The sequence below is a fragment of the Muscardinus avellanarius genome, assembly GCF_963383645.1.
Source record: "Muscardinus avellanarius genome assembly, chromosome: 2".
NCBI lineage: Eukaryota > Metazoa > Chordata > Mammalia > Rodentia > Gliridae > Muscardinus > Muscardinus avellanarius.
In genome coordinates, this window is record NC_137787.1 from 67,717,313 (window position 1) to 67,736,592 (window position 19,280).

The 19,280-nt window shown below is 38.6% G+C and overlaps 1 protein-coding gene across 1 annotated transcript in view; it reads left to right on the forward strand.

The window, feature by feature from the left end:
- STK39 (serine/threonine kinase 39) overlaps positions 1–19,280 on the forward strand; it is a gene marked incomplete at both ends in the record, with an annotated part of 297,779 nt that overhangs the window by 225,958 nt on the left and 52,541 nt on the right. The window contains 2 exons of the mRNA XM_080689383.1: positions 13,772–13,824; positions 18,511–18,579. Of these exons, the coding sequence (XP_080545509.1) occupies positions 13,772–13,824; positions 18,511–18,579 (122 nt within the window). The remainder of the gene's footprint in view (positions 1–13,771; positions 13,825–18,510; positions 18,580–19,280) is intronic.

Sequence of the window (19,280 nt, forward strand, 5' to 3'; positions counted from 1 at the left end):
CACATACACACGTGCATATACAAAGTATTGGGAAGTGAAATTGATCAAATTAATTTTTAGTATATATGAGTATACCACAATGAAAGCCATCATTCTGCAGAAATAATTTGCACCAATAAAAAATAGGTACTAAAAGGTATGAATACAAGGCTGGTTCATCTTAAGAAAAAAGAGGACGTCAAGAAAGCTAAGGTAAAGAACTGTCAGAGATTGATAGCCTGGCTGGGAGGTATCTTTTGTATTATTCATGGTTAGGTAAGAGAAACACATTATCCTCACAGTCTTGTTAAGTCCTCACCTTTGTGGTACAGTTGCATATATGGGACTTATTAAAATTATCAAAAACGTTTTTCAAATCATCAAAATAGGAGTCGTGGATCTAAAATACTGGATTTCGTGACTCACACGTGACGTGGGTTTCATCGTTCAGCAGTCACAGGGAATATTTTACCCAGAAGCAAACAGTTGTTTCGAGTCTAGAAGGGGGCTGCATGGACTCCTGTCTTGTGTACCCTCCATGTAGGAGGTGACCCTGCACCCCTCAGCCTGAGCTTCCTGAAGAGGCCAACTTTTTTTTTTTTTTACTTTGGCAACTTTCAGGTACTTTTTCCAATTAGGGTGCCTGAATTTCTGTGTCAAGTGATTGATGTGGGTTTACTTTATTTGGGGCTGTTGAAGGGATTTTTCTTCTTCTCACACCGTTGTAGTAATGAGTGTTATAAATTAGCACTTCAGAGGCCGGGAACTGATTTAGTTTTAATCAAAGGGACAAACATTGACTCTTAATGATTTGTCTCAATCAGATGTATATTAGTTTGCTAGGGCTGCCTTAGCAAAGTACCACCGACTTGGTGGTTTAAGTAATGAGGATTTACCTTCTCATTGTCCTAAAGCTTGGGAGGCCAAGATCAAGGGACTGGTAGGTTTGGTTTCTCTTAAGGCTTCTCTGCATGGCTTGCAGAAAGCTACTTTCCTTTTGTGTCCTTACAGAATCTTTTCCTCTGCAGATATATGTCTGTGTCCTTCATCTCTTTTTAGAAGGACTCTATAGAACTATTGGATTAGGCTTATTCATTGACCTCATTTAATCTTAATTACCTCTTTAAAAACTCTACCCCCAAGTACAGGCAGATTCTGACATACTGGATATTAGGACTTGAATATATGAATTTGAGAGGACACACTTTGACAGGGTTTTTCTTCTTCCTCTTGGAGTCCCAGGGCCTTGCATGTCCTAGGCGAGCACTCTAACACTGAGCTGTACTCTCAAGAATCCTCTCCTTTTATGGCATTTCATTTTGATATAGACAGGGTCTTATTTAGATGCCCAGACTTGCCTCAAACTTGCCATCCTCCTGCCTCTCCTTCCAAGTAGCTGGTATTACAGGTTGGGGGACACATGTCAACCCACGCAGCCATGTTCTCTGGACCACTTGGCAGCATGAGGAGGAGCTCTGTAGTCAGATCAGCAGCAGGGCTTGTGAAGGGACACCCACAGGAAACAGCCAAGATTGAGCGCTGACATCCCCTTTTCTCTCTTGTGGAAGATTCCTGATTTAAAAGAACATATATTTCTAAAAACTTACCTGAAAAGTATCAAGTATTTGTCCTCATTTTAAGTCTATCATGCAAACCATACACTTGTTCACTACCCACCCTTTTGGGATGTGTGAACTGCAAGAGGTTGCCCAGGCTCCTTGGGAGTGGCCCGCCTTGTCCTTCTCCATGGGCCAGGGGCATCCTGCCTCTCAACCCTGTGTTAGTCACAGGAGATGCACTTTTCTCTTTTTGGGAAAATTTTAAGATTGATTTTGTTTTTATTTTGACATTATTCTCAATAAAAGGTCTCCTCTTAATCCATCCTTCTGACAGGTGTAGTCAGATGTGGTCTCATGTGTATGTTTCCTTCTATTGTATATCTGCAACCTATGATACATCAAGTGGCAGTTATTTTTTTTCTGTGAAGCTATATAAATGGCCATTTGCTAATGTAATGTCAGAAAAGTCCAACTTGAGCATTTATGGTGTCTTTGACCTAGGGCCATCCATCCTAGAATATAAATGCATTTACTTATAGCCATTTCTCTGAAATGAATCAAAGGGAAATTTCTAGTTCATGCTCATATTAAAGGTAATTGTTTTGTTGGGGTTGGTGACACACACTTGTAATCCCTGTACTTGGGAGGCTGAAATAGGATCACATATTTGCTGCCAGCCTCAGCATCTCAGTGAGGCCCTCTGCACGTGATTGGGAGGTGGAGACAGGAGGATCACGCAGGTTCGAAGCCGGTCTCGCTGGCTTAAGAGACCCTGTTTCCAAATAAAAAATATAAAATGGGTCTGGGAGTATAGCCCGGAGGTAGAAGGATTTCATCCCCAGTAACACACACACACACACACACACACACACACACACACACACAATTTAAATAGGGCTAGGGGTGTAGGTCAGAGGTAGAATGCCTGTGGTTTCAGTACCCCCCCACAATTACTTGTTTTAAAGTGTTACATCTGGAAAGGAATGATTCTTATATTTATAATCTAGAAGATCCTAGTATTAACTCTTTATTAATTAGTCTTTTATAATTTTATCCCTTTTGGGGGATAAAGGTTATCCCACTGATAAAGGATATCACCTCATCGAAAGTGATCATTTTCTCTTTAATTTGCTAATTTTTATATAGCTTCCCTGGATTTAATTATACATATAAATTAGAAGTAAAATTAATGTAGGCATAGAGAGTTAAAGTATGTTTCTTGCTACTTTTACAATTATCTGGCTAAAATTTGAATAATTTATTGTTATCTACTCAAACTCAACCAGTAGCATGCATCCTTAAAACTTTTAAGCAAGAAATGACCTTTTCTATTCTAAAGCAACAAAGTTTGATGATTCAGCTGAGCAGGTCTCCAAGTTCTCAGCCACACACAAGGCTTCCACTTGAAGTTCACCTGCAACTCACCTCCTCTAGGTGGCAGTCTGCTGCTCTCCAGAGCCAGATGTAAGTCAGTCTCTCCTATGCATTTATGATAGTGTTTCTTCTGCCATCCATGGATGTTTTAGCCAAAGTGAAAGATCTGTGTTCAGTCAATGCATGGACTATAAGACCCTTTCAGATACTCATTGTACTGCAGTCCTGAGATGGCCCCAAGCAGCAGCACCTCACTAGGGCATTTGTGGGCCCCAGGAAGAAGTCCTGTAGACTATCCATTTCTTTGTAATCTTCCAGTATTGAGGGAAATCATCAGGGAAATGGATACCACGGCTATATTATTTCAGCTTCTAGCAGAAATGCCATCACTCAGGTAAGATTTAATATTGTGCCTTTATCACCTGGGAAAAAAGGTCTCCATCTTTTGCCCTGTATCGTTGAAGACATTTATATGAAAAAAGTTTCTGTCTTTTACACTATAGAGTTGAAGACATTGCCCAGTGTTCCTTATAAAGGAGACTCCATAAAAATTTTCTTTTTGAAATTAATGCCAAAGGAAAAAAAAAAATAACTGCCTCACATTTTTTTTCCCGCAAGCAAAGTTAACTTTCATGTTCATGGAATAACTCTCCATCTCATATATGGGGTAATATATCTCTGTATTCCCTCTGACTAATTTATGTTATTTTTATTTATTGTTTTTGTGCTGAGGATTGAACTCAGGACCTTGTGCATGCTCAGCAAGTACTCCACTGCTGAGCTACATACCTTAGCCCCTGTTATTTTTAATAATCAAATGTCCAGTTATATAACGGGTTTAACTTTGAAATGATTAAACATTTATTTTGCGAGAATTAAATAAACTAAAGAGTAAACAAAGAAGGTAATAACTGTCCCTCATGATTAGAATTAATAATGTTTGTACCTGAGAGAAGGAAACTTCACTATCTTAAAAATACGCTCATCCTGGAATGCTGTGAATATTTGCAGCCTGCCTGCCTCTGTGTCACCACACCTTCCATGAAACAGTGTCTAGAGCCAAGGTGGACATTTATTAAATCTGTATCTAAGAGGTCCCTTTATGTTTTTGTCATAAAGGACTTAGTATTTTGGCTTTGGAGCCTACTACTTTAAAGAACGGTGCCCATCATGGAAACATTGATAAGTCTTCGAGGCCTCTGTGATAAAATCCAACAGAACCAAAATTCAATTAAACGAAATTAATGAATGCTTTTTCTCTACCAATGTCAGTCAGTTAAAAAAGGCATATATGAAGACCCTTACCTAGTCATCATGCTAAATATTTTTCTTTTTACCAAAAAAAAAAAAAAATGTACACTCCTTGACCAGTCTATCATGTTTCTTTTCCTACTAGGTGTACAATGAATCCAATTTTTATGTGATTGCTCCCTTTTCATTTTGCCCTGCAGGTGAAAATAAATTCAATAAATATATTCGTTCAACATTCTAAATACTGAAAAAGACTACTTGTGACACATGAAAATATAGTACCACAATCTTGACAGGAAACAGCATTTACATAACAGTCTGTTCATTTGTGATTTATCGTAGCTGTGGCATAACACAATTGGTTTTGTCCTGTGTATGTGTACGTGGAACATTATTAAAATTTTATATATTCAGCTATAAAGTTAATAGGACAGAATCTTACCATTTCAGATGGTACATATATGTGTATTCATCTTATTATTCTTTGTACTTTCCTATATATTGAAATGTTGATGATTTTAGAAAGTATTGTATACTAGTGAAAAAGAATCACAACTTTTTACTAAGGTTGGAGGGTGGGTAAGGGTGTGGGAGAGGAAGTGGATGTGTCTTCTACCAGGTAGATATAGAGAAGTTTCTGCTAAAAAAGAAAACCCTTAACCTAGTTTAGATTACTTCTGTATGAAAACTATGTTTTGGAGGTAGGAAGGATAGCTACTTAGGATCATTTTTGTGAGTGATTTATTCATAGGTGCCAGCACAGCTCTGCACGTGCCCCTCTTGTGTAGACATCAACTTGTGAAATCACAGGAGACTAGCTTGTTTGTTCCTCATGGGCTGCAATTCCAAAGTATTCCTTCAGGCTCTTTTAAAATGCAAAGCATCAGAGGCCCAAGTCTGAGGTCCTAGCTGCAGAAAAGCCTGCAGACAACCAGTGCACGAGGCCAAAGATATTTCAAAGTGCCACATGTGAAGAAAAGTCCATGTTGCTTGTGTGTACATATGTATATGTGTGTCAGTCAGTGACTGCTCATGTTTTGTTAAAGGAACCAGTGTACCTTTCTGGTCTTTTTTTAAAATTTGCTTTTATTGATGCATTATAGTCTCACATCATAATGTAAATCATGCTGATACTGACATACATGCACAAAGCACTTGGTGGCCGCCCCTCCCACCTCCCTATTCTCCCCCTTCCCAATACAGAGTACTGAGATTGATGGTGGTATATTCACATATGTATACATAGGCGATGTGTACATTTTTTCCATTAATGAACCTCAGTCTTCCTCCTCCCCTTCTCTTAGATCACCTCCTGGCCCCACTAAGGTCTCTCCTCCATTATCTGGAGTCCTTCCTGTATCCCAGTTGCTCCCTAGCTTGTACATATTAGAGAAAACATATGACCCTTCATTTTCTGTGACTGGCTAATCTCACTTAACATAATGTTTTCCAGGTCCTTCCATTTTCTTGAAAATGACATAATTTTGTTTTTCTTTATTGCTGAGTAGAATTCAGCTGTGTGTATTTCTCATAATTTTAATCCATTCATCTCTTGATGGATACTTGGTTGGTTCCATAGTTTGGCTATTGTGAATTGTGCTTCTATAAATATGAGTATACAGTATTACTATAGTTCTCTGGTTTCAATTTCTTTGGAAAAATACCCAGGAGTATTATAAGCTGGATCATATGGTAGATCCATTTCCAGCTTTCTAAGGAATCTCCACACTGATCTCCATAGTGGCTTAACTAGTTTGCACTCCCATCAATAGTGAAGAAGAGTTTCTATTTCCACACATCCTTGCCAACATTTATTGTTTTTGACCTCTTTATGACTGTCACTCTGATTGGGGTTAGATGGAATCCCAGTGTACTTTTGATTTGGATCTCCCTGATTGCTAATGATGTTAAACATTTTTCGATGTATCTGTCGGCTGGCCATTTGTATCTCTTCTTTTGTGTAGTGTCTATTCAGATATTTTTTGACATTGAACTCAGGCTCTGTGATGTTATGTGGCTTGATGTAAACTAGAATCCTGGATGCTACCAACTTATACTTTTTTAGGCCAAGGGCATATTTTGAACTATATGGAGGTACAATGCTAAAAGGGATTTTCACTCATTGATCCAAATCAGTTTTAAAATAAGCCAAATCTAAAGGCCAGGGGTGGAGTGGAGAGATAGACTTAGGCCTCATTTATTATTCTCACACTCTTGGAGCTTACAGCACTTTGTAGATGGAGACACCTACATCTAGGAGAACCCTGATTTCAGGAAGAGCTTTGGGGAACAATGCTGAGAGGCTCAGTGGTGGCTCTTCAACCTTTACTTTTACCAAGTTGCTGTGTGAAACATGTTTCCATCTATAAAATCTCTCTTTGCCTATAGTAATTCTTAACTGAGCATAGGGGTGTAATGGGGGGGTACTTCCTCTTAGAGATTGAGCTTCTGCTCCCTTTGCTTGCAATTTGAGAGCCACCAATCTCAGTTAAAGAACGGTCATCTGGAAGTCTCCAGAACCAGGCTTGGGTGTCATTCCTGCCGTGAATGGCTCCAAGAATAGGTCTGACACCTAGTAGGTGATCAATAAGGATTTATGGAGTGTTGAGTGAATTAATCAGCTGTGTAATCTTAGGCATACCACTCAATCTCTTTGGCTTCGCTTTCTTCAACTGAAGAATGAGGAGAATGGATTCAGTGACCTCCAGGGCCCCCTTCAGTTGTAAAGTTATATGATTCTGTGATTGGACCTTTACCTCAGAGGAAGATTAATTTGACAGGAGTGTGAAGGATGGGTGAGAGTGGAGGCCAAAAGAGGGGAAATAGCCCTTTCTCTGAAATAGTCTAAGGTGTCTTACTCTACTACTGTTTTTAAGCACTTATTTACACTGAGGTTTCCTTCTAGCTTACACATGCCAGCTGTCATTCTCTAAGATGATTGTAAGTTTTATGAGGATTAAACCCGTGATGTGTTTTTCCCATTTCTGCATGCCTCAAAATATAAAGCATAATAATGCCTTTCAGACACACCAGGGAGCTCACACTGTGTCCACACGGCTCATTTCATCTGCAAGGGAAGCATTATTTCCACTTTTTACCACATCAGAAACTGTGAGTTGAGAGGGGAAGAGGATTACTGAACCACCACTGTTAGTAAGTGGCTAACCTGCAAATCGAGCACAGATAACCAGTCTCTGGGTGTGAGTCTCCAGTTCTTAAGGCTTCCCAGGTAATTGACTCAACGACCACAGCTGGAGAAATAGAAAGATGAGCTGGACTCTGCTTCAGAGCTACCGTGGGCTGGGCCACAGGAGGCTACAGTTTTCTCTCCCTGGGTCTCTTATTTCTGGCTTGTGTTTGTAGATTCCTTCGACTTACCCTTATGTTGGCACCATTTTTCATTAAGAAAAACAGTTTTTCTCCTGGGCTACACATTCATCAGCCAAGAATTACACCCTGAACAATGGCTTCCTCAACCATACATCTATACATCTTTATATTCCACAATAGCAGTGTATATGTGTACATGTATATGGTGTGTGAGTGTATATCAAGTATTCTTTGGTCATTAAATCATTTATTGGAATCAATGCTGGGGACCTGACCTTGGTCAATGGTTTAGTGAAGTGGTAGAAAAGTGAATGATGGGAGAATCCTTAAGAAGTTAGAGCCCACAGGTCTCCGTTACTGACTGTCACCATCATTTATGACCGACCCTAAGAGCAGAGGAAGTGAAGGAACTGGAGAGGAGAAGCAATGCATTCTACTTGGGTTGCCAAGTCTGTGTAGACATCAGTAGAGAGATACCATACATGCAGTTGTGTAGTGGATTGATAGCCCTGGGGATAAACCTGGGATTGAGATGTGGATTTGGAATTAATCATCCAAGGAGAGAACAAGAAGAGAAGAGGAAACACAGTCATTGAGGGTCAGGAAGATAGAGTTAGAGGCGCATTCAGGGGCCAACAGAAGGGGTAGCTAGGGAACTGAGAAACAGGTGGGGCCTCTGAGGCCATGAGAGAGGTATTTATAAATGCCAGATTAATAAATTGAATCCATTCTTCATTCACTCAACAAGTACTGTCTGTGCTCTGAGGAACTGTGCTGGGCACTGAGGGCAAGAGCAGAGAGCAAGGCGAGGTGGGGTTGGGTTTGGACCTGCTTGTCTAGTGCGTAAGTCAGGCCATCTGCTGACCTGTATGCAAAATGTGCCCTATGAAGTACAGAACTGGAGGCTGGGAGAACAAACAGGGAAGGGGTTTACCCTGCTCTGGCCATCCTTGTCTTCTTTCCTGGCCTTCCCCAAAGGTCTGGCCAGGGCCCAGAGCTGGACTGGAGACAGGTGAAGGGGAAGTGAGCATGAAAGTAAAGTTCTAAGCAGGGGAGAGGCTAGTTGCTCTGAGAGACTGCTGAGTCCAGGAGCTCAGGAACCAAGAGAAGCAACCTGAATTAGAAATGATGTCCCCAGCTGATCCTAGATCCAGCCTCTTTGTATTTGATTTCGGTCCTGGGGATTGAACCCGGGGGCATTTAACTCTGAACCACATTCCAGCCACTTTTTTTCCCCTTTAATTTGGAAACAGTTCTCACTAGATGGCTGAGGGTCTTGCTAAGTTGCTGAGGCTACTGGCCCAGACTACTTGAAAGGTTCCCATCTTGCTCTTGACAGGGTAGACATTCTAGGAGTTGAGTGTGTGGGACTCTCTCTCTGGACTTTGCTGAACACCAGCAGCCTTACCCTGACCTGGAACTTAAGGAAGAAAGAAGTGAGGAGGAAGAGGGCTGGTCTCTAAGAAACCCTCTGTTGCTTTAAGAGAGGGGCTGCACTGGGTCCCTGGGGAACAGACCCCTGCTGCCCTTCCAGGACCCTGGGTAGAGTCATAACCTCAGAGCTCTGGAAGAGCATTAGCTTGCGTCCCCTTTGCCGGTGGGCATCCCTGGGCTGGAGGACTCGGAAGCCAGTGCCAGGCACTCTCCAGTGCCCTGGACAATGACCTGCCTTTGGACCTTGTCGCCTTTCTGTCACATCTGGTTCTCAGGGTGAGTGTAATTCATACGTCTGTTGACATGGGCTCAGAGACAGAGATAAAGCTGAGGAATGCAGAGTCCTGAGCTGGCACCTGGCTTGGGAGCCCTCTAGGAGCAGTGAATTCGTCAAGTGGTCCTGACACGGTGCACCAGCCTCTGCACTTCTCCCACCAGGAAGAGGCACCTGTCACTCCTGTGTCCCTGACACCACCCCTCAGCCAGCTGCCTCCACTGTCACCTGAAGAGGAAACAACACAAAAGAGAACGTTACATGTGCCAGTCTGTATCTCCAGCTTCTCACTTTGAGTGAACATTAAAAAAAAAAAAAGTTTGTCAGTATTGAACAACAATTACTAAAAAAATTTAAAAATCAATTCAAAGCTTATATGTATATACATTACATTTTTGGTTAGCTCTCCATCACCTTATCTTTTTTCCATTACTAATTTCTCACAAGCCTTAGTCTGTCGGACAATGCATTATTTATTTGATTCTTCTTCTTAAATCCTTAAAAATACCATCAAAGCCTCAGCATTTATTTCAGAAAATTTTGTGCAGTTCAGCTGCCTACAGTTCATGTGTTAATATCAGCAGAAACTATATTTTACATTCTGTCTCAAAAATGAATAGTAATAGAATGAATTTGGCCCATGTTAGTGTCAAAGTTTTAAAATTATGTATCAACAATTGAAACTATGGAATTTCATGTATAATGCCAAATTTCTTACTTTTCTAAAAAAAAAAACCACCTGCATATTTAATAATAATTAGCCCAAATTCCTGCCTGGCCATAACTGTTGCTGGGTAGTGGTCGCCCCCTTTGAAAGGAATATGCTTTCCTCCTGGCATGTTCTTCACATTTTCTTGTTCTTTAATTCAATCCCGATTTACTCATTTAAAGTTCCTCCAACAGTGCTTACAAATCACCAGTGAAGACAATAAATAGGTGAAACTTCAAGGAAGGGGGATTTGACAATACCTATCAAATTGCAAATGCCTCTGTACTTTCACCAAGCAATTCACTTCTGTAAATTTATTTTTATACACATATATTTGCAAAACCTGAGACACAAGGTTATTCATGGAAGCATTGTCTATAATAGTGAAAGACTGGAAACAACCTGTTTATATAATGAGAATTGATTCACAAAGGACAAAGCATGCAGTGGAAAACTATGTAGCTCTACAGGAAAGAATGGGAAAACAGTGGACTGCTCTGGGGAAACTGATGTAGTATCAGGTTATAGGAAAGACAAGGTACAGAACAGTGGGTATAGGACCATTTGTATTAACTTTTGGGTATTAGCTAGCATGTGCATAAACAGCTCAGGAAGACAATGCAGAAAGCCTTTAGTGTTGATTGCCTTTGAGAGGAGAACTGGTATTTGGGCTTATGAGGGGAGTTGGAGGGCTAATTTTCCCAGAATACCCCATTATACCTTTTGACTTTGTATCACTTATCTTAAAAGCTAAATTTCCTCCTGAGCCCTTAGGCATTTGCATTTCTGATGCCACGTGGATGTGTGCATACAGTGAGCACTTAGGGATGGCACTTTATCCAACTCAAGAGTTTCTGTTTTAGGTTTAAGAAGCCAGGCTGGGTCTGGAAACTGCTGCTCTCGAGTTTTTTATCATTTCCTCTGTAAAGCTGCACAGACTTAGTTTGGGGCCTTAAATCATACCTATTTTCAGCTTCTCTGAAATCAAGAGTGTCCTGTGCAACATCAATTAAAGTAAATGTACTTTCAATTAAAGGTGTTAAGTATGAGTCTGAAAAGATTAATTCTTTATAAAAGGATGACCTTCAGTAGTTAGACCCAATTAGGCGCTTTTCCAACCATATTTCATCTTGATGGGACAAGTCTACTGCTCATACTCCATCACTGTGATCTTTACAAAGGTGAGCATTTTAGGTCCAGAGTCATAAAAGAGTGACTTGACTGGGCCACCCTCATCACTTGAGCCACAGTGGATGTAGATAGAGATTGCAAGGGTTGGATATGGCTTTTGTGGTATTAATATTTTAAGTATCTGTATGTATGTGATGATATTCCTGGTACAGTTCTTACACCTCCTCTCTTATTATGATCTTAGCAGAACAACTTTATTATTTTTTTAACTTTTCTAATTTTTAGTGTGTGTGTGTGTGTGTGTGTGTGTGTGTGTGTACTGGGATTATGGGTGTGTGCCACCACACCTGGCTAGAACAAAGTAATTTAATTTAAGCAAGACTAATCAAAAGAACGAAGAGAAAAAAACAACAATATCAATTAGTATTGAGTCATTTTATATTTCTCTCCTTATTTAATTAATAAATGTATTATTAACACTTGCTTTCCTAGTGTTTTTTTTTTTTTCTTGTTGGATTTTAACTTCTGCTTATGCATAGCATGGAAAGCCAAAACTCTTAACGACTGGCCGGGCGTGTGCCACACACTTACAGTCCCAGCATTCGGGAGGCTGAGACAGGAAGATCATGGTTCGCGGACAGCCTCAGCTACTTTGCAACTCACTGAGAACCTATTTCAAAATAAAGAATAAAAAATAGGGCTGGGGGTGTAGCTAGGAGATAGAATGCTCCTGGGTTCCATTCCAAGTATCACAAGAAAAATAAAATGAATGCTTGGTGATTGTTCTATGGCAACATTTTGAAATCTTAGGGAATGTTGTGTTTTCTTAGGAAGGAAGGAAGAAAAGGAAGGAAGGAAGGGAGGAAGGAAGGAAGGAAGGAAGGAAGGAAGGAAGGAAGGAAGGAAAGAAAGAAGGAGCCGGGCGTGGTAGCACATGCTTGTAATTCCAGCTTTCAGGAGGCTGAGACCAAGGATCATCCTTTGTGGACAGCTTCAGCTACTTAGGCCCTTTGCAACTTAGTGAGACCCTGTTTCAAAATAAAGAATAAAAAAATAGGGCAGGGGGTATAGTTTGGAAGTCGAATGCATCTGGGTCCCAGCCCTAGACCCACCAAAAAAAAAAAAAAAAAAATGGAATTGAGCATTGCCATTTGTATTGGATGTTTTCAATACAGATTTCTTTGTCCTTACTCCACCACTCATTAAACTTGTGAACTTGGAGAAGCAATTGGAAAAGCAATTTAATATAGTCAGTTAAAAATGGGGCAGGGATGATAGAGTCACACACACAATAAAGAAGAAAATGGAAGACAATAAGCACCACCTCTTTGTATATCGCAAAGACTGATTTTGAAAATGCTGACTGGGATTACATGCATGTGTGTGGCTTTGCTCTCATATTTACACACATGTTCAGTGGAATTTTTCAGTGACTGCCTACCTGACATGTAGCATTGCAACAGGTCACAGAATCAGCTACAAAAATTCAGCTAAACCAGGGGTAGTGGCACACTCCTATGATTCCCATGCTTGGGAGACTGAGACAGGAGGACCACAGTACACGGACAGCCTCAGCAATTTATCAAGGTCCTTAGCAAGTTAGTGAGACCCTGTTTCAGAGTAAAAAAAATAAAATATAAAATAAATATAAAATGAAAAATATAAAATAAAAATAAAAAATATATAAAATAAAAATATATAAAATAAAAGTCTATTACTAGTTCATATTGCCTAGTGCAGTTTCTTTAAGTTTTTTTATTAACATTTATTCTGGCATCTATTGAGAGGTGTAATATTTTTGTGTTCTTATGAGCATTTAACACTTTTCTAATTATAGCTTGCTGTCCCTTGTTACCATTGTGTGTGTGTGTGTGTGTGTGTGTGTGTGTGTGTGTCACATTGGAGATTGAACCCAGAGGCATTCTACCTCTGAGTTAAACTCTCAGTCTGATTTCTTTTGGAAACAGTCTCACTAAGTTACAGAGGGCCTCACTAAGTTGCCGAGGCTGGCTTTGAACCTGCCGTCCTCCTTTCTCGACCTCCCAAGTACTGGGATTACAAGCCTGCACCATCATGCCTTTCCTTATCATTTCTTGAAGTTAATATTAATGGAAAACTTTTATCTTAGATATTTACTTGTCTCAAATATCCCCAGTGTCACTTCTTTTTAATTGAACATGCATATATATATATATATATATATATATAATATATATACACACATATACACACACACATTACAGTTTTGTGTAAGTATATTCTATTTGCTTAAAGTTTTATATGTATTTAGTGGCCAATTTTGCAACATTCAGACATCTTAATATTTAGATGAAATTTTAGCTACAGAATACACGCCTTGTTTGGGACATTTTGTTGCATGACTTTATGTCTAGTGTTATCTTAAATTCTTATCACTGAAACAGTCTTCCCTGTTAGATTTATGATTACTGATTTAGTGCAAATTTTATAAAATGAACTTTTATAAAATGAACTTTTTAGAATTTGTGATACAACCATCTTAAATATGAGGCGATCACAAGAAAATGAACAAATCTTTTCATTTATTATTTTCATAACAATGTCTTCCACTTTTAAATAATATATAGAGGTAACCCAAAACTATAAAATGCTATCTACATGATAGTAGTTTTTTGTAAAAATTGGAATACATTTAGTTTGGTTAAACTCTGCATCATTAGAATCTAATGTGCTATATATTACGTATTTCAGAAACTCCAGAAAGGAACTTAATGATATACGATTTGAGTTTACTCCAGGAAGAGGTAAGTTTTAATTGAAATTATTATTTTAGTGCCATAAGAAGCATTTCAGAATTGATTGCAAGAATGTGGTTATAATTTGCTGTTTAAAAATGCTTTGTCTAAAAATCAAAGGAAAGAAAGAAGGGGAAAGGATGGAAGGAGAAGAGGACTTTTGATAATTATAAGAATTCTAAATCAAACCTGTACTATGTGAATCCCAGGGACACATGCAGTAGTTTGCACATACACATATAAGTTGGATCTATTAGCTCAACTATGAAAATAAGTGCTCGTATGGTAATGGGAAATTATGATGAGTAATCCGCAAATGCGAAGCATCCGCAGTCCTACTGAACTTTGAACTGCAAACGATGGTGTCATCCAAAAAGGCTAGCCCATTTTGCCTTTCTGTCTCAGTTTAGGTTGCATGAAACCTCTACTGGGGAGCATTTGTGGCATCCTGTTCCTGTCTTGCAACAGCATGCAATTTGAGAATTAGAAATGTTATTACAACTGCTAAAAGGCTAGATGGGCTGCTTCTTCAGTTCCTGGATGCCTGAAAGACAGAAGACCATGTATTCATTTTTGTTATCTCTTGTACCGGGCAGAGAGCCTGGGGGATGAGAGGACCTCAAAAAGTCTTGGTTAAGTAATGGGTAAATGAGAATTTCCAGAGATTTCAAGACTGTTTTAAAAATTACTATTTCCACTATTTAGGTTATAACCAAAATATCCTAGGGAAGTGAAAATCAAATGCTAGTGCTAAGATTGTAAATTTTTTTCCTCACCTGTAGTTTCAGGTTCTTACATACATGGTTGGCAACAGTCTTCTCAATGTCTATCTCAAATATTTATCTAACATACATTAGTCTTATTCATTCTAATTTGCAAATGTATGTAAGTTAATAACAGTGTATTGTATGCATTGAAGCTCCACATAAATTTCAATTTTATTAGATTGTTTTGCTAAAATTAAAAAAATTCTCAAGTATAAGGACTTTGGAACAGGGTAGCTGGTCAATCCGTAAACTGCTTTGACCTCCCTGTTCTTATCACTTTCAAGAAAACATAGATCCAGGTGCCTACAGGAGCCTGGAGTCAATGGTGGACTCTTTAGGAAAGTGCAGAATCTCATTTAAATGCATTTATAATCAGTATTTTTTAATGTTGCCAACCAAAGAAAAATTTTACTAGGCTATATGTGGTCATTGGCTCATTAGTTTGGTCTCTAGTGTTTTGCAAAGGCAAAGATTTAATGAGTCTCAGTATATTTGAATTAAAGTAAAATATGCAATATCTTTCTTTTTTGTGGTACTAGGGGATGGAACCCAGGGGCTTTCTACCTCCGGCCTAAACCCCCAGCCCTATTTTTTATAATTTATTTGGAAACAGGGTCTCACTAAGTTCTTGAGAGCCTTCACTAAATAGCTGAGGCTGGCTTTGAACCTGTGTGATCCTCCTGTCGTGGCCTCTCAAGTGCTGGGATTAGAAGCATGCGCCAGCACATCTGGCTATGTAGTATCTTTTATAAAATAAATGTTCATAAAGGCCCTAATTATTTTGCTAATTAATTTTTTGAGATACTTATTTTTATCAATTTAGAGTTGGTCTATGAAATTGTATCGCACCAGTCAAGGTTAATAAAAAAAGCTATTTTTTTCATAATATAAAAATATTGACCAGGCAATGTTGTGATAAAATCTAGTAATTATATGACAAATGTTTCATGTACAGTAAGTAGAAAGAACAGATTCTTATTTGAGGGTTGCTTCTTTTCATCTGATTGCTTAAAATTGACTATGTCAATGAAAATCAATTTTAATTTGAAGAAGTAACAAGAAATGAATTTTCAAGGTAAGAACTTGTGTGGATAAGATGGCCCTATCAGTATTACTAGGTCATTTCCACTGGCTTTGGCAGCCTCATTTGCCAGAGTTAGATTAATAGTCTCTCCTTTTGTTGCCAAGGCGGAAACCATAACATCAAGTCCTTGGCAACTGTGGTCCTTCACTGGGCAGCTGAGCTGGGGTCCATTACTAATGGACGCATCATGCATATATCACTGCACCTCTGTGATTTCTGATGCTGGCTATAGTAAACCACTTCATGCAGTCCACATGTACACTACTTTTATGCTATGGTAAACATGAATAAGTACATATGAAATAAAGCATAGCATAAATACAGAAAACATTCTCTATCTTGAGAATAAGCCCCTTATGCTTACTATATTCTTTGGAAATCAGACATTAATATTTGATTATTTAACCTATTTGAGTATTAAGAATTTTACAGTATAAAGAAAAATAGATTACTAGTGAAACATGAAATAATGGTTTCTCATTTCTGTTCGAAACTATTACTGATATTTTTCTTACATGCATACAAAATGACTGCTTAATGGTACACACACAGAGAGATGTGGACTATGACCCATTTTGGCCAGCTACTATTACCCATTTGAAATTTTATTTGACTCATCTGGTGCCCAAGAGTCCTGAAAATAGAAGGACGTGCTGTACACTTTAATCATTTGGGAATGTCTGTCACTTTGGTACTATTCTAGGTCTATCCCTCCATGTGGCTTTGATTATTGCATTTTCAACCACATTCTCTTAATTGTAGTTTCTTACTTAGGGTGTGAGATCTTATTGATGCTTTAGAGATAATAAAATGCATTGAAGCCGGGCGTGGTGGCGCACGCTTGTAATCCCCACGCTTGGGAGGCAGAGACAGGAGGATCGCGCAGGTTCGAAGCCAGCCGCACGTGTTGGCTTAGGAGACCCTGTTTCCAAATATAAAAATGTAAAAATAGGTCTGGGAGTGTAGCCTGGAGGTAGAAGGGCTTCCAGGAACCCCAGTACCACCAAAAAAAAAAAAAATGCATTGAAACATTTTAACAGATGACCAGTCCATGAAATACAATGATTCCCTACTGCATGCCCAGTGCCTTCTGGTCTTAGGCACTTTAATTCAATACACTTCTCTTCCTAAAGATCTGAGTAGCATCCGAGGAGAGGAGATGGAGGTTGTGAGGCTGATTGTTCTAGCAGCTTCTGAAAGTAAAGTCACATTCAGAACAGAGCCTTTTACTGTGCCAGGGTAGGTTCATGATATGTGTGTTCATTTCATCACACAGAGACTTTTAGAATGTATTTTTGGTACCTCTGACAAAAAGGGTTAAGCCCTGTAAGTAAGATTTCTATTTTCTGGCCATTTACTTCATTTAAATCATCTGATTTAAAGAATCAGATGAAAAGAAGCAACCCTCAAATAAGAATCTGTTCTTCCTACTTACTGTACATGAAACATCTTGATTTTTTATGATGATTCCATTGTGAAAAGGAATCAGTGAAATAGCAGAATAAGACCATTTCTCTAGAAATATAAAGAATATATATTAGGCTTCAAATTTTGTAGGAGATTTGAGAAATTGGGTTGTATATGACAGGGAGAAAAATAACAAGAGTATGAGATGATCTTTGACTTTGGCATCATCATTATCATCACTATTACCATTTATTGATACTCAGCTGTGTGTCAAACACTGGGCCAAGCACTTTAAATCCCAAGAATCATGAAAGACAAATTTATCTCCAGCTACACACTCATGTGTGTGCATGCATATGACATACATATACACTCACGTATGCACACATACATAAACAAGCTCATTTAGGAGGCATTGCGTTCTTCTTATGCTCTGGGCAGCGTTTGGCAAGACCAACTGAAGACCATTGTAGATGTTTTTGATTCAGGTGCTATACTTTGAATTGTTCCCTAACGTGGGTAGACACTTACATCAAACCTCCATCTACACTGCTACAGGCTACTCAGCCAGCTGGTTTATATCCATTCAGCTGTAGTTCTGGATGTTTGAGAGAGTATCAGAAGGCCGTGGGGACCACATCACCTCTGTAAAAACACAGAGATCTATAGTGGTTCTTGTCAGCACGCCACGGTTTCCCAATTCCTCTTTACAAAGTCTTTAAATAGAAGATAACAGTGTTATCGTGTTCATTCATAACCCTTCAATTAAGTAATTTCAGCTATATTCACATGCCACAGGCCATGCAGTCCCATCTTTATGAGATTGCCAACTCCTGTCACTTATCATTGAGAAACTACATTATTTTACTCAACCACATTTTCTAAAAGAATGAATCTGTTGCTATTTGATGATCAATCTCATGCTAAAGGAATTTCTTAATAGCATAAATTTAAATGGCTCAACTTAATTTTCCAACCAGCTCCTAGGCTGTTTATACCAAATACCAGATTGTATCTGATGCTACCCATTCAACCTTTCCCATAAATTCTGACTCAATAGCTAAAAAAGGATGGATGATGACTGGAATTAACCTTGACAAGAAAGAAAAGCAACATCACAGGGAACAGTTATATCTTCTAGAGGTACGCTTGAGGATTAATCAGATGATAGCCAGAAGGTAAAAGTTTTTGGGTTCACTAAAAGTGAAAAAAATAACTTTGTATAACATCTGCTGAATAAATAGCAAAATGTAAATTGCACATGGCAAAATATATTTCATGTTCCTTCTGGTTTTTTCCTCTGGATAGAATCTGAATTATTGAACTGAAACTCTTGTGGATTATTTTGGTAAATGAAAAATATATATTCTACATTGTACTGGATTGTTGACTTTTATTTTATGATTACTAATACATATTCATTTCACATTTGGACAGATACAGCAGATGGTGTATCTCAGGAGCTCTTCTCTGCTGGCTTGGTTGATGGTCATGATGTAGTTATAGGTAAATTGTTTTTTAGTATGCAGTATCATTTTGTTGATATATTAAATGAAAATGTGTTTAGAAGCAAAAGTTTTTACTAAGGGTTAATTCATTCTGGATTTTTGAAAAATTCTCTATGAATTCCCATCTTTTTTGTGAAAATATATTTAAGAATCACATTCAGTTTTCTTCTTCAAAAGCTCTTAATTTAATTCTATCCCATTTATCTGGACATGATATATCCAACGAGGAGCCTCACTTACTGGAAATAAAACAAAATTTCTAGAAATAAGATTCCAAAGTCTATAATACAGCAAATATAATATGGTTTTAATTCCATGCACCAAAGTGTGGGAACCTCTGAGGCATTTTCTCAGAGTTACTTAAATGTTTCTAATAAACCCAGATGTAAGGATCCCCCCGCCTTCAGCAATGTGCATCATAAAGTCTTAAGTTGTATGGGCTATTAAGGTCATTCAGGCCAGATCTTTTGTACAGTTGAGGAAACAAATTTTCTAAGATGTTCCATGTTTTGTTCAGAGCCATGCAGCTGAGTTATGACATGGGCTTTCTACTGCTCTAAGAATCAAAAGGTATCTGCATGGAACTGGGAAACCTTCTAGGCATAGGCATGGAGATAGGAACAAGCAATGATGGGTAGACCTCCTGACAAGACAAAGGGGGTGGGGGAGCTCAGAGAAACAGACAGCAGCATCTAAGAA